At 32.6% G+C, this 12,761-nt stretch overlaps 2 protein-coding genes across 2 annotated transcripts; one reads left to right on the plus strand and one right to left on the minus strand.

The window, feature by feature from the left end:
* Positions 1-6,359: 6,359 nt before the first annotated feature.
* On the plus strand, positions 6,360-8,762 carry LOC145058220 (ribulose-phosphate 3-epimerase, chloroplastic-like). The gene is made up of 10 exons (XM_079006170.1): positions 6,360-6,622; positions 6,818-6,929; positions 7,032-7,172; positions 7,424-7,537; positions 7,628-7,706; positions 7,803-7,912; positions 7,996-8,052; positions 8,155-8,224; positions 8,317-8,410; positions 8,565-8,762. Exons 1-9 carry the CDS (start codon positions 6,522-6,524, stop codon positions 8,364-8,366), a joined length of 834 nt encoding a protein of 277 aa, XP_078862296.1. The 5' UTR covers positions 6,360-6,521; the 3' UTR covers positions 8,367-8,410; positions 8,565-8,762.
* Positions 8,763-8,840: 78 nt separating this feature from the next.
* Positions 8,841-10,417, minus strand: LOC145058127 (Tetratricopeptide repeat (TPR)-like superfamily protein). The gene has a single exon (XM_079006070.1). It carries the CDS (start codon positions 10,289-10,291, stop codon positions 8,918-8,920), a length of 1,374 nt encoding a protein of 457 aa, XP_078862196.1. The 5' UTR covers positions 10,292-10,417; the 3' UTR covers positions 8,841-8,917.
* Between the last annotated feature and the right edge of the window lie 2,344 nt (positions 10,418-12,761).

Here is a 12,761-nt window from a genome sequence, read left to right on the forward strand (position 1 = left end):
TCATGTTTACACGGTTGCATATTTTTGTTTAGGTTCTGTTTAGTTGGATGATTGAAACAAAAACGGAACGTGGTTGTAAATATATAATCAACTTCAACTTTAATCGAGTAAAGATTAAGGCCAATTACTTATACTTTATTAAAGGTACTTGTATGTGGAAAAAAAAATATGTTTTTCTACTGCAGAAAATAAGCTTTTATCTTTAATCCTATGAGATCTTAATTGATTAGGATAAGATTCATAATTAATTATCTAAATTAAAGCTAAAAAATAAAGTTTCTGACAATTAAAAAAATAGAAACGGTCGTTACCCCTAGATAGTCTCGAACAACCGAAAAACGCCATGCAACATGGCAAAGCTGTGTGATTTGTGAATGGAATTGGCCTACTCAGGCCCTAAACTTTTTTTTATGGCATAGGGGAAATGACAATATAGCCTACGTTGTTTTCGGAATTGGTCTAATTGGTCCTTAAACTTTTTTTTATGGTTTTATGGGGGCATAAAGTGGATGTTGTGGATGTCAGCCTACTTTTTTGATCACTGCTACATAATATAACAAGTTTCATAAGCCACATAAGCACTTTGAGTTTATGTGGCTTCCTTCATATCTTTCTATCAATATATTTGGTCTAAATAGCCCCTTAAACATTTTTTTGTTGTTTTAATTGTTGGATTAGGTGTTTAAGTCAACAACCGAATTAATATATACTTAAATTATTAGCAAAGTCTTTTTGGGTTGCCTTCAAACCTAGTAATTGAATAAGGTGATTTTAAAGAGAGACTAATTTATTGATTTATTATATGATTAATAAATAGCAATAAATAAATTTATTAATATGTTATAAAAATAATATATTAATTAGAAATAGTGTTATTTAACTAATAATTAATTAGAATTAATTTTGTGATTAATAGGATTAATTAAAAGTGCATGGATCTTATTCTAATTGTTCAATAGTTGAACAAGAGGTTCCAAAACCTTCCTCCATAAGAGGTGGACGGTTCTGGGAGGATAATTCTAGGGTTTCTAGAATATCCCTTATAAAAAATTGGAAATAGATAATTAACAAATTTGAGATATTAATATAATATTCAAGTTAGGATTATCTAGGGTTTCCTAATTCAACTATAAAAGGACCCTCTTCGATCCAATTTTCGGCGACTCCTCCTTTCCAAGGCATAGTCGAAATTTCCATCTCCCATATCATTTCTCTTTAAGTCTCCTTGTTGTTAGGGTTGGATGTGAACCATCAGAGGCACAAGATGCACGAGATTTCTGGTGCTAGCTTTCAAGCGACTACACGAAGGATTGTGTTTTGATTATCTACTAGTATAATCAAGAGGTATGTTTTTCTAAACCCTTTTGTTATTTTCAAAAATGCTAAGGTTCTTGTAGGGTTCTTGATGTTCAATTGGTTATTGCATTTAATAGTGAAAACATAGATCCTTTATGTTGTATGTGAACTTAGGGTTTAAGTTTTTCCGGCAAAATATGATTTTTGTAACCAATAAATCTCATCATTAATCTCGATCACATATAAAAAAAACATATCAACAAGATATATGATAATTTTGGAATTAGGTCTAATTAACAAACAAACTAATGAACAATTATTCTTGATCACATATAAAAAAAATATCAACAAGATTTAATTGTGAAAAAACTCCAAATCAAACAAATTGATTGTTATTGGATCGAAATAAAATTAGAGTTAGATTTGGTGAAACTAATTGGAGCACAAGTGATATAATTTTGAATCCAACATAAATTTTGTTTTCTCAAATCAAAGAAGTATGGAGTGAGAAAACCGACAAGAAGAAAGTCTATGTTATTCACAAGCGGAGCATATGAGCTTCATGTAAGACTTGATGATGACGAGTAGTAGAAGTTGTAATTTGAGCAAAAAATGTTGTACTCTTGATCTGATTCCACAGATTTCTCTCTCTTTAATGATTATTTGTTAAATCGGAGTTTTTGATTGTTGAATTCATATTGATTTCTACTTAAAGAGATGGTGTCGTCTAGAAAACCCACAATTCATGGGATTTGGTAAGATGAACAAATAATGTTTATCCGGGGATGAAAAGATAACGATTTGAGTGGTATATGGAAAATGAAAAGAACGATAAAACCCTAATAATCACAAAACGCCTTTCTGGTGGAGGAATTAATAAAAAATCTAAGCTTAGTTATGAGGTCGAGTTTAGGAAATGTGGTTTTGAAGTTGTTTCAAGCCTAGGTGGTGAGCTTTCGAGTGTTCAGAATGTTGCATCCATGGATTCCAACTTGCTTTCGAAGGAAGTAGAAATATTAGTGACGGGGTTAACCAAGGTTGGTGAAGTGGTGAATTTAAACGAAAGAGACTGGATCGAATGAAAGATTCACAGACTCCATGAACATGTTCTTGAAGAAAACGAAGGGTGACCCGGTACGTTAAGATTGATGATCAAGAGCGGCTATCGATTTCAGTGTGAAAGAAATAATTCTATACTTTCATGGGGAGTATTATGTCATGGAAGAAGGTGAAGGATATGAAGGAAGCCACATCAGTTTTAAATGGTTATGTGGCTTATGAAACATGTTATATTATATTAGATAGTAGTGACCAAAAAAAGCATGTGAACATCCACTTTATTCCCTCATGAAGCCATAAATAAAATTAAGAAATGATTAAACCAATTTTGGAAACATTATAAGGCTACAAATATCATTTCCCCTTTCACATAAAATGAATTTCATCCAATTTCAAGACTAACACATCATTTTGGCATATATGATGACATCATCATGCCGGCACTAACATATATACATCATGCATCATAGTCTTATTTGGGTGAACAAGGTTTGAAAATAAGTTTTTTTTTTTTCAAAAAATGATTGATTTCTAGCGCGAAACAACTCAAAAAATAGCTTTATCGTGACTTTAGCATTTGTTTTCGAAATTTCGAACTCACTAAGATTTTCAAGAATTTATTTTTAAAAAGTTATAAAGAAAAGTAAGTGAAATGCTATAAGAATTGCATATGAAGTGAATTATAAAGACAATAAGTGCAATGCCATATATTCATGGATGCTTTAATTTTGTTATTCTTCCTTCCAACTGAAGGACATATGGTCAAGTGTCAATTGTTTCTCTTCTTCTTTTGACAATACATCATAATCATCACAAACATCCTTATTTCTTCCAACATTGTTAAAATGGGCATCACAACACTTATCCTCTTCAAAATAAGCCTTACACCATGTTTTTGGCTATTTTTTGACAAATGATCATAAGCAGTTGCCTCTATCAACCTAATTTGCTTCATTGTAGCTTCAAATCCTTGTGTAGTTGTCCTAAAAACTTCCTATATTAAGCATTTGGAAACCTTTTCTTGAAATTGGCATAGATATGCATATCACAATGTATATGCTCACATCCCGATTCTCTTTCTGTAATTGCCTTAACTAGACCATTCACACAATTAGTAGATTAAAAAAAGTTAGTATATTGTAACAAATAGCAGTTAGTAGATTTGGGTTAGAACACACTTTATGTTGGTATGAAGTTAGGGTTAGCTCCTTTCCATTTCCCATTGGTGGTTGTCGAGGCCAACAAAATTAATAACCTTAAATCTTACACATTAAAATAGTGTATAATGGTAAAGGGATCGAATCCACAGGGAATGGTTCAATTTATAACTCTATGAAAAATCTCATTGTAAAAATAATTGTAAAATGACAATGAATTAAAAATAGGGGGTTTGGTGTTTTGAAATACTTGAAATAAACTAGGATTTAAATAGATAATTTCAAAAAAAAAAAAAACAAGAGTTTGATGTAAAATCAATAAGAGAAAGATGGTTGACTTTAGGTTTCCTCACTTTGACTTTTTGATGAACTTATCATTAGAATCCAATGGTGCAATACATGTTTTAAATGCTTAATTTGGCTATAGTAATCCAATAAGCTTGAGATTACCTAGACTTTTCTTAGTTGTTGAAATGGTTAGAGAAGCTCATAACAATTTCCTTAGGCAAAGTCACCAATTCCATTATTCATGTAACTAGTGAAAGTCAACTAGCATTAAGAATTAAAAAGTCATTAATTCCAAGAGGAGTCGATCGCTTCCACTACCATTTTGGAGAAAATGTTTTTATGATTATGTGAAGTAAAACTAACACAAAAATCACTTGTTGCTTGCTAATTTGAAAATCCTTTACTTAATCAAGAAATTAGCCAACTAATCACCACAAACACATTTAAACTCATGAATAAAAACATATAAGTAATGATAAGATGTTAAAACACAAAACAATTTCATAAAGATTCAAACACAAGTTCATGGAGTCTTCAACATTCAACAATTAGTCAAAGGATTTCACCAAAGTCAACCACAATTTATCTAGCCAAGCATGGATAAACCTAAGAAAACAAAGTTAGTAAAGTTGTACCCAACATTTAACAAGAATCAAGAGGTGAAATGATGAAGTTCTTGAGGGTTCTTGGCCTTCAAAGTGCTCCAAAACTCCAGAGAGAATGTGTCAAAATCGGATGTTCAAGATAAGGCTAAAGAGGCACACCAACCTTCCCAATATAGATCTCCAAACAAAATCCTGAAAATGCCCTTGCAGGAATCCACGCGGGTTGCGTGAGGATGACGGGGTTTTGGCATTCTTCAAGTCTTGGGACTTGACAGCTTAGCCTATTTGCCCAGTTTGAGCCCGATCAGTTCTTAGCCCATCTTTCTTCAAGATTTCTTCAATTTGAGCTCAATTTGCCTTCTCCAAATCACTCATAGATTCCGCAAACGCCCGATCATCGATCTCCGCACACTCGAAAATTCTCCCGCACCTTGCAAATTTAAAGTTTAATTCTTCCAAGCCTTCAAGCAATTGACAAACTCACTCCATGAATCACCTCTATAGCCATCAAGCCCAAAGTCCGCGTTGTCCTCCAAGTCCAATCGCCTCCCGTAGATTCCGCTCCGCTAGTCTCCAAAAAATCTACAATTATGCTCAGGAAACTAGAAAGTACCCGAAATGGTCACAAAATAACAAAAAAGAAAATATGTATGAAAATTAACTAAAATGCAAATAAAATGTGCTAAAATAAACTATAAAAATAAGTAAATAAAATGGGACTATCACCCGTCTAAATGTATTCAAGTAAGAGGTCTAAAATCTGCTTCGAAGTTTGCTTATTTTCAACTGCTACTATATCCCAAGCAAGAGGGTACACTTGGTTGTGTTAGAGTCCCTTCCTTAGAAGTTCATATCTCCAAACGTCCTTCCAAAAAAAAACATTTATGCCAATAACTCAACTTAACTTTCAATCCAATTAATGATGAACTTCTTTGCAGCTTTAGATTATATTTTTCTATAACTCATATTTTTTGGGGTTTCCAAAATGTCACTAATAAATTAATCCTCATTCTCATCCCTAATAAATGAAAATAATTTTGTCACATGTGACTTTCTCATTAACTTGGACATATGTCATTTTTTGATATTTTTGAATAAATATTTTTTTATTTGTCATTTTTTTCTTTTTTTAATTAACACATTATATTTACAATTCAATTAATAATTGTCTTAATTGAAAATTACTAATAAATTACAATATTACTACTCATATAATATTTATTATGTTTCCTTTTAAATTCAAATTTTAAATTTAAAATTTAAATAAATTTTGTTTAAACCTCCATATCTAATTTTTTGTTTTATCTAACCCGTATAATATACGGGTCTCACAATTAATATCACTAATAAATTGTTTTTATTCATGAATATGCGACAACTGTCCCAAAATTGAAGGTTCTAGTAAATTATGTTCTTCAATTGAAGACTTTGGATTTTTCCTTACTCAGCCACGTTGCCTACAATCTAAAAATACATGAAGCATTTTCTAATTAACAATCTAGTTGAATATTTTTTATATAAAATAAAATAAAGTATTGTTTATATGTAATACGTACAAAAAATTAAATTTAATGACATTCTTTTCATAATAAAATAAAATTTGTTATCATCTTAAATTTTTTTTCGGTTTTTTTATGGTCAGTAGGGTCAATATGGCAGTGTTTTATACATGAAATCGTGAAATTGAGTCAACGAAATTTAAATAAAATGAAATTTGATTCGTTACCATTTCCGAATGTTCGATTTTTTCGAGGTTTGATTCTTTGGGGGATATTTTGTCCGTGGCTTCAATTCAAATTCTGGTTGCAGATCATTTAAAGAGGTCCGCACCGAAGAGGCGCGAGTTGGCGTGTTGGTCCCACGCTCACAACTCATTTTCGGTATACCCGCAGCCCAAGGCCAACCATTGCAGATAAGCAATCACCTTCCTATCCGACACTTGTCAATCAGATACTATTTCAATATCATTTCATCCCATGGTAGCATTCCTATAGCAAGTTTTGTGATTTTGAGAATCGAAGAATTGGTGCCGATTCTATAGAGATCGTACCTTTTAAATCAAACCCACCAACTGTTTGATCAAAAGATCCACTCAAGCCGCCAAATTTTAAAAAGAATGACAACTGCTTCCTTGAGTTCCACAACCCTGGTTCAATCACAGATTAATGGGTTTGGCAAGCTTCTAAAACCCTCCGTCTTTCAACCCACTTACACAAGGTAAAAACCCCTTTTCTTGATTTTGAATTTTGATGGACTTTTTGGGACTTTCTCACCGAATTATCAAGAGTTGACCATGTATTTTTCTTGGATTTCGAAGAAGGCTCTTGGGTTTACTTAGATAGCCCTTTTTCCATCTTGTTATGACTATGTGCAACAAAATAGTGTGCTGAATTTCCAAATTTGTGAATCTAGGAGAGCGATTAGAACTGTTGTGAAGGCTTCTCGAGTTGATAAATTTTCAAAGAGCGATATCATTGTTTCTCCATCGATTCTCTCTGCAAACTTCGCCAAGTTGGGAGAACAGGTATTACTCTTCCTGTATCGATCTTGTTAGCCCCACATAAGTTCATGCATCTATTTCAGACCTAAATATAAACGATTATTTATGGTGTCTTTGTGTGTATAGGTGAAAGCCATAGATGCGGCAGGTTGTGATTGGATTCATGTTGATGTAATGGATGGCCGATTTGTTCCTAATATAACAATTGGACCTCTTGTTGTGGACGCATTAAGGCCAGTAACAGATCTCCCATTGGACGTTCATCTGGTATTTCTCATCTATATTCTCGAACCTTTTATTTCTAGCCTCATATATTTACAGAAATGGTGAATAGAAAGAAAAGTTTAGGGTTTCTTTTAGGGTTTTAGGCCAATATGTTATTTGTACCTAATTTACATCTAAGATCATGTTCCTAGGTAGTGTGGGCCAACTCAAAGGTTGTTGGAAGAATAACTTTTTAGTTTTAGTAACTTATGTTAGATGGGATTTTATGATAATGAGAAATTGAAGTATGGCAGATGATTGTTGAACCTGAGCAACGAGTGCCTGATTTTATAAAAGCTGGAGCAGATATTGTCAGTGTCCATTGCGAGCAATCTTCTACTATCCATTTACACCGAACAGTTAATCAAGTAAGATTTCCCATGTGCAATATTTAACAAGTTTTTTTCTTGTGAACTGATTACTTTTTTATTTATTTATAAATATTCTTTTTCATTCAGATCAAGAGTCTAGGAGCCAAAGCTGGAGTCGTTCTGAACCCCGGGACACCATTATCCACCATAGAATATGTTCTTGATGGTAAGTTGTTCGTTTCTCTTGTGAAGGGTATTTTAGACATTTGGTTAATAGTCAAACATTGCAATTTTCATGTGTTGGAATGTTGTGATTCAACAGTGGTGGATTTGGTTTTGATCATGTCTGTAAATCCTGGGTTTGGTGGTCAAAGCTTCATTGAGAGCCAAGTGAAGAAGATCTCAGACCTGAGGAGAATGTGTGTGGAGAAGGTATGGAGTTCTTGTTATTATGTTAAAAGACCTTTTATTTGTTACATAATTACAACAATGCCATTGTTTGTTTTGCCTAACAGGGTGTGAACCCATGGATCGAAGTAGATGGTGGAGTTACTCCCCTCAATGCATACAAGGTATATCACATTAATGACCACATTGCCCTTTCACTTTCATTAAGGCCCATGTATTGTTTGTACATGATGATAGAACATAACATGTTTTATTTGTACTTACAGGTTATTGAGGCTGGGGCCAATGCTTTGGTTGCTGGTTCTGCTGTTTTTGGAGCTAAAGATTACGCCGCAGGTAACTGGAAACTTATAGGGGTATTTTGGTCTTTTAACAAAAATTGTAGATCTTACCATTTTTCTTAATGTGATCCGATATCTGTACAACAGCAATCAAAGGTATCAAAACCAGCACAAGACCTGTAGCAGTTCCTGCATAAAAAACTTGTCAACTTCAGATGTGATTTCAGCACTCGTTATCTCTGTAAGAAGTTCCTTTACTTAATAGACTTAATTAGGACATGATTTAATTGAATAAGTTATACATAAGTATTTTTTTTTTTTTTGACTTAATGCAGAAAGAAGAAGTATCTATTTTACACATATGTCTCAGTAATGAATTCTCTTTGCATCTGCAGAGATGAGGAATTCCATGGCAAATATTGTGTTGGATCTTGGTGTTGTAACATTCATCATTTGCTGAAGGATGTACAAATAGGGCCCATCCATAAGCACACAGAAGGTGCCTTTGTAGCATTGTCTTGATATAGAAGCGTAAATAAGTTTTGTTTCATTGTAATGAATAATAATAATACAGTATTGTTGGAAATTTATCATTTCAAAATGGCACAAAATATAGGGCCCTAAAATATAATGAATAATACAATATTATTGGGTTGATTTCTCAAAGTAAATTGGAATAAGAAAAGTAGAGTAGTATAATAAACAAAGAAATAAAAAGTACATTTGTCATATCTTTACATGTATCACTTTAAAGATCAAAAGTGCATCCATAAGAAGAAGCTCTCATATTCCCAAACAAACTCTGAATAACCTCATAAATCTTGCAACCAAATGGATGATCAGAATCTGCAGCCACAAACTCATAAATTTCACTCCCCACCTCAATCAAACTACACCCTGGAATTCTCTTATCAACACAATTCCTACTCATCTCCTTCTTCTCCCATATCCCTCTTGAAGCATACATATTCCCCATTAAAACATCATCACCACCCCAATTCTCCTCAAACTCACCCAATAGCCACCTCACCTCTTCACCAAGATCAACATCCCCATGAACACTACACGCACCAAGCAAAGTCCGCCACATCACCGCATTCGGTCTCACTCTCTCAGGCATCTCCAAAATGAAATCTTTAGCTTCTTGTAAGCATCCTGCTCTACATAAAAGATCAATCATACAACCGAAATGCGAAACTTTAGGTTTTAATCCGTATTCCTCACTCATAATCTTGAAATAGTGCTTTCCTTCATCCACCATGGCTACATGACTACATGCCATTAGAACCCCAATGAAGGTCACATCATTAGGCACGATTTTGGAATCTGTCATGGCTGTGAAAAGGGCAAGAGCTTCCTTGGCTTGACCATGGATTGCGTGTCCTGTAATCATGGAAGTCCAGGTTGTGACATTTTTGTTTTTGATGGTGTTAAATAACATCTTAGCACCTTTGATGTCTCCACATTTCGTGTACATGTTCAAGAGAGCATTGTATAAAGGTAAGTCTTTGTTGAGATTTTTGCTTCTTCGGATGAAGTTATGAATCCATTTACCAATGTCCAACGCACCAAGATCAGCACATGCAGAGAGAGCAACCACGAGGGTGACTTCATCAGGCTCAAAATTGTTCATCTGTATCTCCCTGAACAGTTTGAGAGCAGTGTTTGGTTTTTGGTTGTCAACATAGGCGGAAATCAACGCTGTCCAACAAACAAGATTCTTTGTGGGTATTTCGTCGAACACCTGGCGTGCATCCGCTAGATTAGCGACTGCGGAATAGTAATTGATCAGTGATGTCTGTACGAAGATGATGGAATTGTAACTGAGTTTCACGACAAGGGTATGGAATTGTCGGGCTTCGTATGGTGAAGACTTTCGTGTGCAGACCTTGATGATGTACAATAGAGAGTAGCTATCAATGGATGAAATGCTTTTTCTGATCAAATCACGAAGGAAACGTATGGCTTTAGTTGTAGCGTTGGCCTTTAGATACTCTTTAAGCACTTCATTGGGTCTTGACCTGGTTTGGCCATGGCTATGGATTTGAGAAGGTTTGGTGAGTGAAAATTTGGGAAAAACTCTATGGAAATGGATTAGGGATGAAGATTTTAAGAATCTCATTAGTGGTGAAAATTATAAAAGAAAAACATAGTTCTTGCGATGATTTGACTCGATCAGTATCTGTCTGTTGTACGCAGAATTTATAGTTTTAACAGAGATTTAAATTGTCACGTAGATTGAGGTTAACTTAAGTTCTTTGTTTCCGCAAATGGTTTTTGAGGTTTCTTTATCAAGGCATCAACTCAAACCCAGGTTCTTTGTTTCCAAAAATGGTTTCAGCTATTGAGGTTAAAGATTGTATATTTATGAATTTTGAGTATCGAGAGGTGTTTAGCTTTGCTTTTAAAATGATTTTTGAGAATTTTGGCTTTTCAAAAAAGTCAAAAGTTTAAAAAATTGTTTGGTAATTCTTTTAAAATAGGTTCTTGAGAAGAAGAAAAAGGAGGTTTTAACAAGTCATATATGTGTGACTTTTGTCAACTTTTGCATTTTTTCCCTTTCATTTCTTAAAAATTTAAACAAACACATTTTAAAATCATCTTTTGGAAAAAAATATGAATCAAAAAGTTCTTTTTTAAAAAGAAGTTTTTGGTTTGAAAAGTTATCCCAAACAACCTTGAGATATGTGAAGAAAAATTATTTTATTTTTGAATCATTTATAAATGCTTAAAAAAATATGATTCATAAAGTTAATTAACGCCAAATTCCAAAAAAATCATTTTAGTGTAGATTTCCTTTTTTTTTTTCGTTTAACTATCAACGATAAGAAAGTTTTTTATTTAACTACTAGGATTTTATTTTATTTTTTTAAAAAAAAACATACACCAAACTTTGAATATTACAAAAATTATTAGATGGGTTTTGTTTAGTTTAGTCATCTGAAAATATTTTTTTTCATGATTTAATCATAGTTTGAAATTTTAGAAAAAAAAATCAGCTCCAATAAAGAAATAGATTCAACCGTCTTTTGCTATATTTTTGTGTAATTTATTACCGAGGCATATTTACAGAATTTAAAAGTAAAAAACTTTCAATCATTAAATCTAAAAAAAATAAAAATAAATAAATAAATAAATAATAAACTATGGTGGTTTTTATGAAATTTGATATTTTTTATAAAAGATTTAAACTATATAATTAAGAATATTTCAATGTCTTAAGAAATAATAATTATCAGTTAAAATTCAACTTTTTATTCATTTGCAGTCGTTTAATAAAATAATTGAATTGGTGCTTAAATACCAATTTCAGTTAACCGATTTTTCGAAATAAATTTCTAAAAAACTTAGACAATTAAACTTATTGTAGATTTAGTAATGAATTTATATATCAATTTAATAATAACGTTAGATATCGATTTTTTAAATTTAATAAGCTTAAGTGTGAGTTTTATAATAAGGGTGCAACTGATGAAAGGTATGACATAAGATGTCAATTAAATAATACAACTTGATAGTTAGCAGTGTGCTTCTTGTTAGCATAAATTCAAACAAGGTGTTTAAGTTTTAATACATTGGATTAAAGTTAATTATCAATTTGGTCTCAATTGAATTGTTCAACGGAAGGTTTAGTCTAATAGTTTTAATTTGATAAAATTCTAAATTTGGTCCTTGTGGTTTGTAAAATACTTTGGATGAGGTCCAAAATCTTTTCGACTTATATGGATGGTTCAAAATCAGAAATTTTCTGTGATTTTAGTCCTAAAAAGATTAAAATGACTATTTTGTCTTTATTATTTCTATTTTACATTTTTATAATTTGTTTTAGTATTTAAATAATCATAAAAAATAAAAATAAATAAATTATCACCCTCTTTAATAATTATGAAAAAATAAAAAATAAAATCAACTACTCCCCCCAACTCTCTCTCTCTCTCTCTCTCTCTCTCTAAGTTCATCTTCTTCCTCTGTCTGCATCTTCTTCTTCCTCTATCTGTAAATCCGATGACCTCCTTATCAGAGATGCATCTCTAAGTAGAACAGGTTCAACTACCTTCTTATCATCGTCCACCCTAGCAATTCCAACATCTAATTTGGGGGTTTTATGCACAATCAAGAACAAACATGGCTGCAGGTATGTCTATTGGAGAATACGAGATTTTACAGAATTTAGATTGATTAAATGGAGCAAGAAGAAGCAGTGATGCTACTGGTTCTGATTTAGGGTATCGAAAACGGTGTTGGTTGATTTCTTGCTAACCTCCATTCATCCACACCGATGTTCATATATGAATCCCCTCCAGATGAGTTTTGTTGATGCTAGTATTCTTATCAGTGAAGATGGTTGAGTCTTGATTTTAGCCTTATTTCAAAACAATACGACACCCTTTGTAAGGAATCACCAAGAGGGCTAGTGGAATACCAATTCTGGAAGAGAGTTAAGTTGACTTTCTCTTTGTCCCTCTCTTTCTCTCTCTCATACAAAATTTGCAACTCAAGAAAAAATTCAGAACAAAAAATTATATGTGTGTGTCCTTCGTTAGAAACCAAAATTTTCAATATCCATAGATACACACGCACACACACACAAA

Source organism: Lactuca serriola, chromosome 1 (assembly GCF_051521515.1).
Source record: "Lactuca serriola cultivar US96UC23 chromosome 1, Lser_US96UC23_V15, whole genome shotgun sequence".
Lineage (NCBI taxonomy): Eukaryota > Viridiplantae > Streptophyta > Magnoliopsida > Asterales > Asteraceae > Lactuca > Lactuca serriola.